This window comes from Lynx rufus, unplaced genomic scaffold (assembly GCF_022079265.1).
Source record: "Lynx rufus isolate CCGP_SWC_20201006 ecotype Redwood Valley unplaced genomic scaffold, mLynRuf1.p SCAF_17, whole genome shotgun sequence".
NCBI classification, from domain to species: Eukaryota; Metazoa; Chordata; class Mammalia; order Carnivora; family Felidae; genus Lynx; species Lynx rufus.
This window is the reverse complement of record NW_025814831.1, coordinates 33,440,692-33,457,347: the sequence shown is the minus strand read 5'-3', so window position 1 is coordinate 33,457,347 and position 16,656 is coordinate 33,440,692. Positions and strand designations below refer to the sequence as shown.

Below are 16,656 nucleotides of genomic sequence, written 5' to 3'. Positions count from 1 at the left end.
ATCTGTTGTTGCCTGAGTTGTTAATGTTAGTCATTCTGACAGGTGTGAGGTGGTATCTCATTGTGGTTTTGATTTGTAGTTCCCTGATGATGAGTGATATTGACCATTTTTTCATATGTTGGCTGGCCATCTGGATGTCTTTGGAGAAGTGCCTATTCATGTCTTTTGCCCATTTCTTCACTGGATTATTTGTTTTTTGGGTGTTGAGTTTGGTAAGTTCTTTATAGATGTTGGATACTAACTCTTTATCTGATATGTCATTTGCAGATATCTTCTCCCATTCCATCGGTTGCCTTTTAGTTTTGCTGATTGTTTCCCTCGCTGTGCAGAAGCTTTTTATTTTGATGAGATCCCAATAATTCATTTTTGCTGTTTCCCTTGCCTCCAGAAACATGTTGAGTAAGAAGTTGCTGCGGCTGAGGTCAAAGAGGTTTTTGCCTGCTTTCTCCTCGAGGATTTTGATGGCTTCCTGTCTTACGTTTAGGTCTTTGATCCATTTTGAGTTTATTTTTGTGTATGGTGTAAGAAAGTGGTGTAGGTTCATTTTTCTGCATGTTGCCGTCCAGTTTTCCCAGCACCACTTGGTGAAGAGACTGTCTTTATTCCATTGGATATTCTTTCCTGCTTTGTCAAAGATGAGTTGGCCATATGCTTGTGGGTCCATTTCTGGGTTCTCTATTCTGTTTCATTGATCTGAGTGTCTGTTTTTGTGCCAAATGTATATTTATTTTTGAGAGAGAGAGTGCAAGCAGGGGAGGGGCAGAGAAAGAGGGAGACACAGAATCCGAAGCAGGCTCCATCCAGGCTCTGAGCTGTCAGCACAGAGCCCAACGTGCGGCTCGAACCCATGAACCATGAGATCATGACCTGAGCTGAAGTCAGACGCTTAACCCACCGAACCAGACAGGCGCCCCTAAAGAGATTTTTTTATTTTTTATTTTTTTTTTTTTAATTTTTTTTTCAACGTTTTTTATTTATTTTTGGGACAGAGAGACAGAGCATGAACGGGGGAGGGGCAGAGAGAGAGGGAGACACAGAATCGGAAACAGGCTCCAGGCTCCGAGCCATCAGCCCAGAGCCCAACGCGGGGCTCGAACTCACGGACCGCGAGATCGTGACCTGGCTGAAGTCGGACGCTCAACCGACTGCGCCACCCAGGCGCCCCAAGAGATTTTTTTTAAAATAGACTTTTTAATAGTGTGAATTTTACTAATTTTTAAAATTTGGTACAAGTTTTTAAATATGTGGAAACCAAAATAATGGTAATATTAAACATGTCTGGGGATCAACAGATGTGTCCATGGACCACAAATTTATGTCCTCTAATCAACATTCTTTTCTTAAGTGATCTCGTCTGCCTTATAGCTTTAAATACCATTGACATGCTGATGACTCTTAAAATTAGAACTCTAGCCTTTTATGTCCACCTGTCTACTTGGCGTCTTCCCTTCAAAGGCTAATAGTCATCTCAAACTTACCATGTTCCCAACAGAACTTTTGAGTTTTCTTCCCAAACCAGTATTATCCTTAGTCTTCTCTACCTTCAAGATGAAAGTCAGGGAGACATTCTCCCCACTAAGGGCTGACCAACAGAAATGATAAGATTGAAAATCAGACACAAACAGGCAATTATGGTATGCTGAGTTTCTTCAGTGGCAACATATGTACAAATTCATAGAAATGGTTGTGGAAATAACATAGCACGCTACCAGATAGAGGTATGCATTTCCAGATCCCCCTGAATTACTCATGGTAATGTATAATTATATGTAAATCACATGTACAAAATGAGGTTTCTGCCATGTTTGAGAAGCCAAAAGATGCCTTTCTCTTGGGAAGGTGGGGATGGACATGTTAAATATCTTTCTGGCCCCTGGCTCCTGCCTGATGTTTTCTAGAGTCTCTAGCTACAGATGTCCTCGCTCGATGGATGCAAATAATTGGTGCACTAAAGATTGAATGAAGTGAAGGTCGTTTTCCAAAGAGCATTGTTCTACAGACCCAGGCTTCAAGCCTGCTGGAGGTCTACATCCTTTTCCTTACTATTAACCCTTTTCTGGTAATACTTCCTAGTGCTGTCTCCAGAATAGATGTTGCATCCATGTACTTCTCTGCCTCTCCTCTGCTTCCTCCCTAGCCTAAGCTTCAAGGGTCTCTTCTGTAGACCTTTGTGGTACCCTCCTGAGTTGCCTCCCAGCTTGGACTCTTGTGCACCTACGGTCCCCGCACCCCGTATGGTAACCAAAGTGAACTTTTAAAAATGAAAATCAGATCATGTCAGTCCTCTGCTTAAAACCATTTCATTGCTTTCAGTAAAACCGAGATATCTTAATTATTTATGTTTACTTAGGGACTTACATGCTCTGGCCTCTCTCAGCATCTCTGATTTGTCTCCTATTCTTTTCCCACCCTATTTTTTTTTTTTTATCCTCTTATTGTTACTTTCTAGCCTCATTAAGCCTTTATTGTGTCACTTAAACAGGATAAGCTCATTCATATCTCAAAGCCACGGTCTAAATTTAACTGAAACATGAACTCCACAGACTAAGAATGCTTATTAATCTGTTCAAGCCCAGAAGATGGTCCCAGATCATTCTTTACTCTCTGCTGCCACCATGGGGTCATTTGAAGAATTGTGGGCTTTTCTAGAAAGTTGTACAGCTCTGGACTTTTAAGAATCCTGAAGCCCAAATAGATTATCCACTGGCCCTCAGGAAAGAGACTCTTTAAACCAGTGCTCTCTAAGTGAATCACTGGAATACAGAAAAAGTTTCCATACAAAAATTTTGTCCAAACTTTGATGCTTCATGGCATCATTCATTAAAAGTTTTTACTTTTGTGTATGTTTAATATTATCTGTGACATATTAGGATAGTACTACATGTTTATAATGTATAAATGCATACGTATATATATGTTATGTATGTCACAGACATTTTTATGAGTTGACTAATCTAAAGAACACTGGATTAAATAATGCTAATGAAATTTAAATGTGTCTTTTTTTGTTGTTTTATTAAATATAATGTTGGTAAGCCAAGGATTCCATTGTTTTCCATAAGTAGTCAGTGATGTCAAGGCAAAAAGATACTAGGAAGCAAAAGGGGGGAATGTGAGAAAGACTAGATTAGATGTCTTATTCTTTAAGCCAAATTGACTCTGCTAAAAGCATTATTCTTCCAATGACACATTCCACATAAATTGGGTACCTATTTGAATCATAAACATTTGAATTCCTAGTGGAAAAACTGTATGTGATCCATTTGATCTTAAGCACAATCCCGAAACAGTATTAAAAAGACAACTTACTATCTAGTTATTTATTTAAAGTATTTTAGACAATGGAACACTACTCAAAAGATGTACAGAGATCCAGCCTTAGGAATTTGCAGTGAGTATTATGTCACATTAACAGTGCTAAATATTAGAAGAAGAGATGTATAGCTTTTTCTTGGAGAGCTGGTATATGGAGGAAGGGAATTCTTCACTGATAAAAAGCCACATCTGGATGAATTGTTATAGAACAGGAACCAGTAGTCAAGTTTCTTGTAGGTCTTTTTTGACCTTGGCTAAGCCCTAAGAAATAGACACCTTAGAAATCAAACTGGCATGCTTTGTTTGAGGATATGGAAATAACCCTCATTGATAAAGCACTGCCTGAGGAAGGAGATCCTAAGATTTTGTGAGTTGGGCCATGATTTTACTTAGTGAAGTAGAAGTCAAAGACAAGGGCTCTCTGGATTTTGTTTTTAACAGAAGGTCTGTGATCTTAACTATTTCCTTTCTGTGGTTTTGGTAACCTCAACTCTGAAATATCCTACCTCTGATTACTTGTAACACTTTGAGTCACTCCTTTGGTATTTACCATGCAATTTGTGTGGATTGTACCCTACTAATAAGGCTCTAATCCCTAAGGCAGGTTCCATCTGTTACATAACTTCATATCCACGGTGGCACCTAGTACAATGCCTAGCCCTCTGATACATAGCAGTGAGAGAACTGCATTGCCCAGAGCAGCGTTCCCTGCTGTGAATATTTTGGGCGGATGATTGGTTGTCGTGAGAGGCTATCTGGTACCTTGTAGGATATTTGGTAGCATTCTGACCTCTACCTGTTAGATACTTGTGCACCAGCTCTCCAAGTTGTGACAACCCAAAATTTCTCCAGACATTGTCAGATGCCCCTGGGATGTGGGAGGGGGGTGCAAATGAATCTTGGTTGAGAACTGCCCTTCCAGATTTGGGAATTTGGGTTCTAGTCCTAACTTTGTCATTATCCCTCCTCGTTCAGGCAAACTGGTTCACCTGTAGGTCCTAAATTTCCTGTCCCGAAAAATGAGAAGGATTGGAATTTATTGGATGTTTAACCTGGGTTCAGTGGATAGCTTTAGAGGACTTTTCATTAATGTGAATTTTGCATGTAAGTTTTTCTAGGAATGACTTCTTAGCTGTCAGCTCTTTTCTCCAGCTTTGAAGTAACTATCTGTTACCTCAAAAAGATTAAAACTAGGGGCGCCTGGGTGGCACAGTCGGTTAAGCGTCCGACTTCAGCCAGGTCACGATCTCGCAGTCTGTGAGTTCGAGCCCCGCATGGGGCTCTGGGCTGATGGCTCAGAGCCTGGAGCCTGTTTCCGACTCTGTGTCTCCCTCTCTCTCTGCCCCTCCCCCGTTCATGCTCTGTCTCTCTCTGTCCCAAAAATAAATAAACGTTGAAAAAAAAAAATTTAAAAAAAAAAAAAAGATTAAAACTAGATCAGTTAATATAAAAAGTTATTTCCATCTCTTAAGATACAAGGATCCTAGCTCAGGCTCAGTATACATTTTTTTTTTTTTCTTAGTGAACACCATTTGTGATCATAAAATGCTGAGAAAGCACCTTGGGCTACCAGGATTTATTATATTGGCAGTACCGCTTACTTCTGGTACTGTGTCTCCTCCCTCTTTTCAAAAATTGGATCTTGAGGCAGTAACGATAAGGTAAATGAGTAGAGTTGCTAGCATGCGTGTTGGAGAGTCTGGGTAACGAAAAGGGTGTTTATCATTTGGCGCTCTACCTCTTAGACTTTTTTCACTTAGACTTTTAAAACCAGTATGTTTCACATGACTCAGCCACCACTCCTCCGTGTCACCATTTATGGACTGCTCACATTTCAGGCTCATGTTTGGGGCCCTCAGTAACCTTTGTTTAGGCTGCTGCTTCACAAAGTCCATTGTGCTTGCTGGCATCGGCTCATCCTTCGATTTGAACCAAAATTTGGCCAGCCACTTCCCTTGGGAAGTTAAGGAATTACTTCTTAGACTTTTTTCTTGCCAGTTTCATGTTGTACTTGGTGCTGTGGTAGGGTATGAACTGTGGCCCTGTTTTCCTCTTGCAGGTGAATTCGGAAGGCAAAGCCAGTCCCTTGTCACTCCTTCAAATGGCCTCCTCGAGTGGCTTCTGTGTCTTAGTTCGCTTGCCAAAGTTGATCCGTGGCGGAAAAACACTACCAAAAACATTATTGGATATTTTGGCAGATGGCAGTATTTTAAAAGTTGGAGTAGGATCTTCAGAAGATGCCAGCAAGCTGCTGCAGGACTATGGCCTCGTTGTTAAGGGGTGCCTGGACCTCCGGTACCTAGCCATGAGGCAGAGGTATGGTTTGTATGAGTGCTTCGATTCCTGTAGCTGCGGGGCAAATACTTTAGCAAGATTTGTAGATTACTGAAAACGCTAATGAAGCATCTAACATTTTTTAGAAGCCTAGAGGCTTCTGAGATGCATGTAAATTTGTGAGGAAGAATTCCAACTTCTGAGAAGACGGCATTTATCCACGGTTGGTTTTTTCAGATGAAACATCGATGAGGTGCCCGCCATAAGCTACAGGTTGTAAACTGATGGCCCCACCAGCTAAATTAGGACTGCAGGTTTTGTTTTTGTTTTTTTCCCGTATGATATATTTGGGGATTTTTTGTGTAAATCCAGAAGATTTAATGTAAAAGTCTGTATTTTGGACTGCTTTTGAAAAATCAGATGGTTTGACTATGGGAGGTCAAATGGTTCTACATGGTGACAATTGCTGGGGAGCAGTTGGCCTCTTTAGAGGCGCATGTTCTGTTCAATTTGCAGGAGTCCCACCTCTCCCTTTGTAACCCCAACTCATCCTAATAAGCATTTGAGTTTGCAAACCCTGCTTTAGGCCAAAAAATTTGGTAGACCTAATCCTTTACTGGGAGGAGGAGAGATTTCCCTTTTCCTTGGAATTCTGTTCTTACAGAAATTCTATCCTAACTTTTTTCTCAGGGAGTCGGAATTACCTTCTCATGTATAATTACAGGTCCTCATTTCAGTAATGTGGAGTGAAGCAGCCTCTCTCCTTTTCTCAGGTGACACTGACATTAAAGTTTGGAGGATTTGATAAACTAAGAGAAGGACTGATTAAAATCTCTTTTTATCATAATTTTTCAGGGTAAAATGAAATTTTAGTTTAGTATTTTGGCTTATGTAAATAAGACTTGTGATTTTTTTCAAGAAATACGTTAAAGTATTTACTGTAAAAAATTGTAAATCTGTAGACGTATTTGGAGTGTAACAGCAAAAGCCACCATTCACCAGGCCTTCCTCCCTGGGCACTGCCTCCCCAGAGGTGCCCACTGTTACTCTCTGCTGTGAGATGCGGTGGGTATAGTAGCTAAGAGGTTTTTTTTGTTGTTGTTGTTTTTTAAATAAATTTTTTAAAATAAATTTTTATTAAAAAAATTTTTTTTAATGTTTATTTTTGAGAGAGAGAGAGAGAGAGAAAGAGCACACAAGCAGGGGAAGGGGGGAGGGAGAGAGGGAGGGAGGGAGTCAGGATCTGAAGCAGACTCCATGCTGACAATGCAGAGGCCTACTCAGATCTCAAACCCACGAACCAAGAGATCATGGCTTGAGTGGAAGTCTGACACTTAACCGAACCACCCAGGTGCCCCTAGTAGCGAAGAGTTGACCCTGGAGCGGGCTGTGTGTTAGCCGCTTAGCAGCTGTGTGGCCTCGGGCAAGTTACCGAGCCTTGCTGTTCCTCACTTCCCTCTTTTGCAGCAATGATTACGTATGTTCCCTCCTCCCAGGATTGGTGTGACGGTTACATGAGTTCAACTATGTGAAGAATCTAGAAATAGTGTTTCACACAGAGACAGTGCTGTGGAAATTTCAGCCATTATTGTCCATCGTCATCGCTGCCATCTTCAGTGCTATCATCCGATTGGCTTGTCCTTCCAGATCTTTTCTGTGTGATTACAGTCCTCTCTGATACTTAGAAATTAGAGGGGCACCAAATTCTCTGTTTGACTCAGCGCAGAATGGCCACGTCAAGGTGCGAACTTGGCCCAAACTGAGTATTACCATGAACTCCTCTGGAAATAAGAATGAAGTATTTATCAGGCCTTTCAGTTTTTAATGGAATTTTATTAAAATTTAAAAATTATTATTTTATTATTAAACATGTTAGTAGTAAAATTAAAAGTTTTGACATCATAGTTTAAGAAATTTCACATTATAGTGCAAGAATTCTACTTTGCACCATTAGTTTGCTCCTGATGTTTGCCATAAGTAGTTGTTATTTTCAGTTGACTTTGGGAGGAGCACATTTTTTTTTTTTTTTTTTGGTAATGCTGTCTTCTTTTCACTCTTCTTTATATTTTGTATTTTATGTTAACCAAAGATAATTTATTATAAAGATAAAGTGTTGTATGTAAAGACTTGGGAATCTTTCGTAGTGAAATTTGGAATTGGTAAGGTAGCGTCTTGTTTCTAATTCATCTTCAAGAAATGTGAAACCTTTCCAAACAGGACATTTAAAAAAGACTAATGACCTAAGTGGAATTAAGTAGCTTAAAAATTAAGTACTGTCCATCAGTGAGGGTAATGATCTCAAGAATTGTGGAATATCCGTGCTTGAAATAAGTACATTTGTACTTATTATCGTGGATGGAAGTCTCTGATACATTAATAGAGCAAGTTTCACAGCAAAAATCAAAACAAATACCAAAAAACTGTATCTCCTCCTCCGCCTGACCATCTGTTTATCTATTTGTGCACAGAAACAGTCTGGAGGGGCCACACCACAATGTGAAGGGCCATTATTCCTGAGGAGAGGAAGTGTGGGGTGTAGGCTTTCACTTGTCACCCATTAGGCTTCTCTATTGTCTGAACTTTTAATAATAAGTATTCATTACTTTTATAATTTCTAGTAAAACAAAAGAGAGGTTCATGTCACCCCCAAATCCTTCATTTTCACTAATTGAATGAAGACATTGTGTATTTTCCCTCGGTATGTCTGGACCTGTTTTTGCTTTTTAATCAGCGCTGCTTTTGGGGGGGTAATGAAATCTGTCAATTACTGCTTGTTTTTGTAGGGAAAGGCTTTCTTTTCTTCATCATCGTAATGATTTCATTTCCTCCAGTACCTGAGGGAGTCCTGCATGTCGTAACCGTAACTGTAACCGTAGCGTGAACCCCCACCACCAAGCTTCCTGCTCTAAAACTTCTAGTCTCTCACTTGGTAGCCAGGATGTCAGCTCCGCTTGTGTAGACCAGTGTGTTCTTAACTTCACATTTATTTCTTGTTTAGAATCTCCAATCCTTGAACAAATTGATTTTTTCCACCATCCTGCAGCTATTTTAATCAGAAAGTGTTTGAAGGACTGAAAGGTTATTTGGTTTTTTTTGTACCTTCATCTGCTCAGTGAAAATAGCATTATCATTTTTTCAACTTTGAAAAGTAATTACGTGAACACTAGCCAATTCAAATACAGAAAAATAGAAAGAAGGTATATAATCACCATAAATCCCATACCCAGAGAAAATATCACTAACATATGATTGATATCTTTCTAGTACCCCTTTGTGCCATGTCTCTTACCTAGAATCACACACACACATCTGTTATGTGGTATGTATATTAACATGAACCACAACATATTTTCTCCCACAGTCTCTTTTTACTTAATATGTCATTGACATCTTTTTTTTTTAATGTTTATTCATTTTTGAGAGACAGAAAGAGAGACAGAGCATGAGTGGGGGAAGGTCAGGGAGCGAGGGAGGCACAGAAACCAAAGTAGGCTCCAGGCTCTGAGCTGTCAGCATAGAGCCCAATGTGGGGCTCAAACTCAGGAAGTGTGAGATCATGACCTGAGCTGAAGTCGGACGCTTAACCTCCTGAGCCACCCAGGGGCCCCATTCTTTTTTTTTTTTTTTTTTTTAACGATTTAGTTTATTTATTTTTGAGAGAGAGAGGGAGCATGAGCAGAGGAGAGACAGAAAGAGAGGGAACAGAGGATCCAAAGCAAGCTCCATGCTGACAGCAGTGAGCCTGATGAGGGCTCAACTGAATAAGCCACCCAGGTGCCCCTGTCATGGACATCTTTTCACATCAAAATAGGTACACATCCTTTTTTTTTTTTAAGTCTATTTATTTTGAGAGGGAGAAAATGAGCAGGGGAGGGGCAGAGAGAGAGAGAGAAAGAGAGAGAATCCCAAGCAGGCTCTGCAGTGCCAGTGCAGAGCCCAATGTGGGGCTCAGACTCCCAAACAGTGAGATCATGACCTGAGCTGAAATCAAGAGTTGGACGTTTAATCGACTGAGCCACCCAGGCGCCTCCCACTACAATCTTTTTTTAAATAGCTATATGGAATTTAATTCCATAGATATTTAACTAATCTTTTGTTGATGGGCATTTAGGTTTTTTCCAATTATTTGCTACTATAAATAGTGCTGCAGTGAAGATCATTTTATGTACATTTATTCTTAGGATAAATTCCTAGAAGTGGAATTCTGGAATCAGAGGGTTTTTATGGTCAAAACTTTGATATTTATTGCTAAACTATTTTCCATAAAGATTGTAAAAATGGACAGTTCATGAATTTTAGATCAGACTACTCCATCAATAGTAGTTATATTTATTGATTTTTAATCTTTGCAATATGATAAACAAATTGTATATAATTTTTATTTTGTTTGATGTCTAGTAAGATTGAGTATCTACCATCTGTTTTTGGCCATTTATATGTCTTTTTTGACTTGCCTGTTCTTCTTTTGCCCATTTTTGATGCATGACTTTACTTATTTCCTTGTAGAAACAATTTGCTCTGTAATGGGCTTAGCCTGAAATCACTTGCCGAGACAGTTTTGAACTTTCCCCTTGACAAGTCCCTCCTGCTTCGCTGCAGCAACTGGGATGCCGAGAATCTTACTGAGGACCAGGTACTTCTTTTGTTTGTTTGTTTGTTTTAAGTTTTTTAGTTTATTTATTTTGAGAGAGAGAGCACAAGTGAGTGAGCAGGGGAGGGGCAGAGAGAGGGAGAGAGAATCCCAAGCAGGCTCCGTGCTGTCAGCACAGAGCCTGACGTGGGGCTTGATCTCATGAATGGTGAGAACATGACCTGAGCCAAGATCAAGAGCTGGACGCTTAAGTGACTGAGCCACCCAGGTCCCCTGACAACCAGGTACTTCTTATCAGAGTAGTTGAAGAATGGAAGAGCCATTGTTTATGACGTATAGTTGTTTTTAAAATTGTAATCTTCAAATATAAGTATTGGGTGGAAATACTTTAAAATAGACTCATTGAAGGTAACTGTTCTATAGTATATAAATAGTACTTAAGTAGCAGAATAAGAGTGCCTATTCTATTTTTTTAAGCATTTACTATATGGCAGGCCTTTTAGAAAATGTAATTTTTAAAATGATGAATACAATTATAATTAGAAAAACAAAGTGTTATAAGACTTATTATATAAGAATTAGTAGTTCCCCGTCTTCCTCCCCTCACTGGCAACCGATTTCATTTATTTCTGGTAATTACTATTATATTTTTAAATTATGTACATATATTATTCTTTCTTATTTTTATATTGTCTTTGACTTCTTACTGTGGAAGACATGATTTAGTACTCATGTGTTTCCTCTGTCCCCAGACAAATACTGAGTCCCTTTTCCATCGTCCCAATATAGGTAAATCATCATTTTTATCAGATTCATATCTACTTATATTGGTATTATTTATAGCTGAGCCACATAGTAAGCTGCAATTAAGTTTTTCCTTACACAACTTTTTGCTTTCCTAGGACTAATAATTGTACTTCTGTTTGCTTTGTTTTCTATATACCTGTTAACTCTTTCAGCCCCAGACTTTTAACGGGACCGTCCATCTTTTCTCCAGTGGTTCAGACACAGGAGGTGACTTACTCCTCTCGCTTTCCCTTGGAACCATCCCTTCTAGAGCCCTTTGTCACCCTGCTCCTTTCAGGAGCCCTGCTGCCTAGCTCTGATGCTGGAATCTGCATTTACCATCATCCTGGGGATTCCCTTCAGCTTTCTTCTGTAGTGGATCTTCTGTCTTCCGAACTCCATGTCTTTTCCCTTTCTTATCTGGGGTACTTTAAGAAAGGGAGCATGGGAAGTTAATTTATGACACCTTGTGTGTCTGAAAAGATATTGGCTTCCCTCTATTAACTGATAGTTTGGCAGAGTACAGCATTTAGGGTGAAAATCATTTTCCTTCAGAAATTTGAAGGTACTCTTCCCTGTCTTATAGCTTCCAGTATTGATACTGAGTACGTCACTTGTTTTTCTTTCTGGAAAATCCTTACTTTATTCTTAGTTATTAAAATTCATGATGATACTAATTAGTGTGGGCTATTTCTCATTATAGCATTAGAATTCAGTGGATCCTTTCAATCTGGAAGTTCGTGCCTTTTAGTTCAGGGAATTATTTTCGTAATATTTCTTTGAAAACATCCCTCCCTTCTGTTTCTAGAATTCATATTATTTGGATATTGGATCCTTGAATTGATCGGCCTACTTCCTAAGAAAAATATTTTCTCTCTGATTTTTCTATCTGTATTTTTTGTTTTATCTTCTAGGAAATTTCGTCAAATTTGTCTTCTAACATTTCTATTGAATTTTTAATAATTCCTATCATAATGTTAAGTGACAAGAGATTCTTGGTCTCCTCTGAATATTCATGTTTAAAATAACTTTGTTTTTGTTTAATGGATGTAGTATCTTCTATTATCTTAGAGTATTAAAGATTTCTGAGGTTTTCTTCTGCTTCCTGTATTGCTTTGTTTTCCTCTGAGTTCCTTATTTGAAATGTTTGATTTGGTCTTTGAATTTCGCATTAAAGATTTTTCTTAAATGTTTAGATCCTTGGCTGTCCATTCATAGTTAAGGACACATTAAAAAGCTGATTGGGCACATCAGCTGATGAATGCATAAATAAAATATGGCATACCCTTACAATGGAGTATTACTCAGTACTAAAAATGATACATACTATGACAGGGATGAGTCTTGAAAACATTATGCTACTGAAAGAAGCTAATTGCAAACACATTTTGCATGACTCCATTTTTGTGAAATATTTCAGAATATACAAATCTATAGAGACAGAAAATAAATTGATAGGTTGCCTAGGGCTGGGAGAAGTGGAGGATGACTGCCAGTGGGTCAAAGGTTTCTTTTTGAGGTGATGAAAGTGTTCCAATGTTGATTATGGTGAATGGTTGCACAATTCTGCAAGTCTGTTAAAAATCCTGAATCTTGCACCATCTATAAAAGACATTTTTGGAACAATTGGAGATGTTAGAACTGTATATTATTGTATTTTGCCACTGTTAAAGTTCTTGGGTGTGCTAATAGTGTGATTATGTAGAAGAATGTTCTTGTTCTTAAGAAGTACACACTAATGTATTTAGAGATGAAGGACTATAATAGCTGCAACTTAATGTTGCAATGTGTTCAGCCAAAAAGAAAAAAAAAGTGTGTGGTGTCCATATCATAAAGAGATAAAGCAAATGTTGACAATTATGAATGTCAGGTGGCATTATTATTTAACTTTTCTGTGAGCTTGAAAATCTTAAAAATAAAAAGTTGGGGAGAAAAAGTTAATTGCTATCAAATTTGAAACCAGATTTGTGATCCTTATTGTGAGAATTCAGAATTTCCAAATTTCTTATTCATGCTTTATTTAAAGTGTTTATTTTTTGTTCTAATTATGAACATAATGCTTAATGAGATTTTAGAAAATACAGAAAATGATATTTAAATTTTAATTTAAAAATTTTTTAATGTTTATTTATTTTTGAGAGAGAAACAGAGCACAAGTGGGGTGGAGGGGCAGAGAGAGAGAGAGAGAGAGGGGAACAGAGAATCTGAAGCAGGCTCCAGGCTCCAAGCTGTCAGCACAGAGCCCGATGCGGTGCTTGAGCCCACAAACTGTGAGATCATGACCTGAGCCAAAGTCAGATTCTTAACCGACTGAGCCACCCAGGTGCCCCTTAAATTTGAATTAAAAAAAATGGATTGAGAACACAGCAAATATGGCCAGTGCTTTTGGGCCAGTGGGCCTTATTATCAGTACCTACAGATTATAGTCACATGTCAGTAACTGGAGCTCTTTTTTCTCAGGCTACTCAGTGTCTCCAGAAATGAACCATCTAGTCTTCTGCCAAAGGGGTATAAGCCCCTCTGCTTATATTCTGGTAGCTGAGTGGGAAAAGGTGCTGGTAGTTTTACCAGTCATTATGTAAACTTTCCCATAATCCCTTTTTCAGATGACACTTTGCCCCCACCCTCCACCAGACCTGTTGTTACTGGATCCAGATCCTCTGGGAGTTAGCCCATTATATGACTTAAACTTTTACTCTTTGGGGGGTTAGAGAAGGAGTAATTGCCAGCCCTGTGGTGTAAAGGAGAAGATCTAGGGTTTGTTGTTTTTTTTTTCAAGTTTATTTTTGTTTATTTTGAGAAAGAGATAGAGAGCAAGCAGGGGAGGGGCAGAGAGAGAGAGGGAGACAGAATCCCAAGTGGGTTCCATGCCATCAGTGCAGAGCCCAGTTCAGGGCTTGAACTCACCAACTGTGAGATCATGACCTGCGATGAAATCAAGAGTTGGACGCCTAACTGACTGAGCCACCCTGGTGCCTCTGGTTCTAAGTGTTCTTTTTGGAGACTTTCACCTTATCCTATTATTCTCACCTCTGCTTGTACCCTTGCTTTCCCAGATACCTGGTGCTTCCCATTCCTTATGCTTATGTTCTGTGGCTCAAATTAACTTAATTCTTGGATTTTTGGCTTCCTTTAGGCCTAGATTTTAGCCTTCTCTTGTTTGCTGAGTCAGTCACTGCTTGTTCACCCTTCCAAAATGTTGTTATAGAAAAGCTTTAGCACAGCTGGTACCTTAAGGTTAACATCCTTCCTGAGAGAGAGTTTTGGGAGTCATACTATCTGAATTTGTTTTTCGCAGCTGTTTCTGACTTTCTGTGACCCTGAGTAAGTCACTTCTTTGTGCCTTGGTTCCTTCCTTCCTTCCTTCCTTCCTTCCTTCCTTCCTTCCTTCCTTCCTTAACAATTTTAAGGTATAACTAACATACAGCAAAATTCAGCCATTTAAAGTACACAAAATGAGGCACCTGGCTGGCTTAGTCCGTAGAGCATGTAACTCTTGATCTTAGAGATATGAGTTCAAGCCCCACATTGGGCATGGAGCCGACTTAAAAAAAAAGTATACAAATCAATGGACTTTAGTATTTTTACAGAGTGGTACAACCATCACCACAATCTAATTTTAGAAGATTTTTGGTGTGCCTGAGTGGCTCAGCCGGTTGAGCGTCTGTCTCTTGATTTAGGCTCAGGTCATGATCTCACAGTTTGTGAGATTGAGACCCTTGTAGGGTTCTGTGCTGACAGCCTGGAGCCTGCTTGGGATTCTCTTTCTCTCCCACTCGCTCTGCCCCTCCTCATCTTGCACCCTCTCTCTCCAAATAAACAAAACACATTAAAAAAAATACTTAAAAAAAAAAAGAATATTTTTATCACCCCAAAGAGAAACTCCATATCCATTAGCAAGTCACTTCCCACCCTATGCTCACCCCCACCCTAGCACTAGGCAGCCACTGATCTACCTCTTGTCTCTATAGATTTGTCTGTTTTGGACATTTCATATCAATGGAATCATATAATATATGATCTTTTGTGATTGGCTTAATTTACCATGTTGTAGTGGGTCATTCACGTTGTAACGTTTATTGGTACTTCATTTCTTTTTATTCTAAACAATATTGAATGGATATATAGTACATTTTGTTTATACATTCATCAATTGGTGCATTGCTTTCATTTTTTGGCTATTATGAAAAATGCCACTGTGAATATTTGGGCATAAAATTTTGTGTGGACACATGTCGTATGTTTTTACTTCTTTTGGGTATATACCTAGAAGTGTAGTTGCTGGGTCATGAACTTTGTGTGTCACTGAGGAACTGCCAGACTGTTTTGCAAAGTAACTACATCATTTATATTCCAATTAACAATGTATGAAGGTTCTAATTTTCTGCATCCTCACCAACGCTTGTTATTGCCTATCTTTTTGGTTAGAGCCATCCTAGTAGGAATGAAATGGTATTTCGTTGTGGTTTTGATTTACATTTCCCTAGTGACTAATGAGGCTGAGCATCTTTCCATGTGCTTATTGGCTATTTAAAAATAAGTTATGGAAATTATATATTGTAGAATATATATTACAGAAATATCTATTTAAATCCTTTGCTCGTATTTTGATCGAGTTGTTTGTCTTTATATTGTTGAGTTTTAAGAGTTCTTTATATATTTTGGAGACTAGTCCCTTATGAGAGACGTAATGTGTAAATATTTGCCTCCGTTCTTCAGGTCATCTTTTCACTTACTTGGTGGAGTTGTTTGAAGCACAAAAGGTTTTAATACTGATGAGGTCCAGTTATCTATTTTTTCTTTTATCACTTATATTTCTGGTGTCATAGCCAAGAAATCATTGCCTAACCCAAGGTCATGAACATTTACCCCTATGTTTTCTTCTAAAAGTCTTAGTTTTTAGCTCTTACATTTAGGCTTATAATTTTTGTTTGGATCCAACTTTATTCTTTTACATGTGGCCATCCAGTTGTCTTAACACCATTTGATGAAAGTGCTTGGGTTTTCTTATCAATTTGAAAACAGTGTTAAAAAGCACTTTAAGCTCTTCACATTGAAGCACACTCCTTTCCTTTGAGAAACAGCCTGCTGATCCTGCTGATAGATGTGTAGATTGTTGAGTCTAGGTGGAAAATTTTACCCAAATTGTTTTATTCTAAAAGCATAACAAATCCTTCCTAATAGTATTGTTTACCAGGCTTGGTTATTAAAGGTAAATTAAAGGAATTTTAAAGTCTTTACACCCTTTGTTGGGAAAAGCTATTGATTATAGATTTGACTACTTTTATTTATGATCAGCCTTCCTGTCACCAGTGGCTTGGGAGAATGACTTACCATTTTTAAATAAATAAATTCCAGAAATGGGCCCTTTTGACTTTTGATTTGAGGCCCATGCTTGAAACCAATTTGTTTTCCACATCTTATTAATAATGGCAGGTTGTTTCTGATTGACAGTCACACAGGCCTCTTAATGAATCTTGCTTTCAGGTGTTCTAGAGGATGACCACCTCCAAAGTGAATTTCGTGTTCTGGTTGTCAAACTTGTGGTAACTGGCCTCACCTAAACTTGACAAAAATCTGTCCATCAGGTTTGGTAGCAGAGAGAAAGAAACTTCACTAATTTATATATTGAATAGGATTATTGAGCATTTAGAGTAAGGCACTATTTTAGCTATTTTAGTTAAAAACAG

General features: G+C 38.6%; 1 protein-coding gene across 2 annotated transcripts in view; it reads left to right on the top strand.

Moving 5' to 3' along the window:
* Positions 1–16,656, top strand: part of EXD2 (exonuclease 3'-5' domain containing 2) — a 50,261-nt gene that overhangs the window by 21,727 nt on the left and 11,878 nt on the right. For both annotated transcript variants that reach the window (XM_047079442.1, XM_047079441.1), the window contains exons 3-4: positions 5,375–5,631; positions 10,096–10,222. In XM_047079442.1, coding sequence (XP_046935398.1) covers positions 5,375–5,631; positions 10,096–10,222 — 384 coding nt within the window. The remainder of the gene's footprint in view (positions 1–5,374; positions 5,632–10,095; positions 10,223–16,656) is intronic.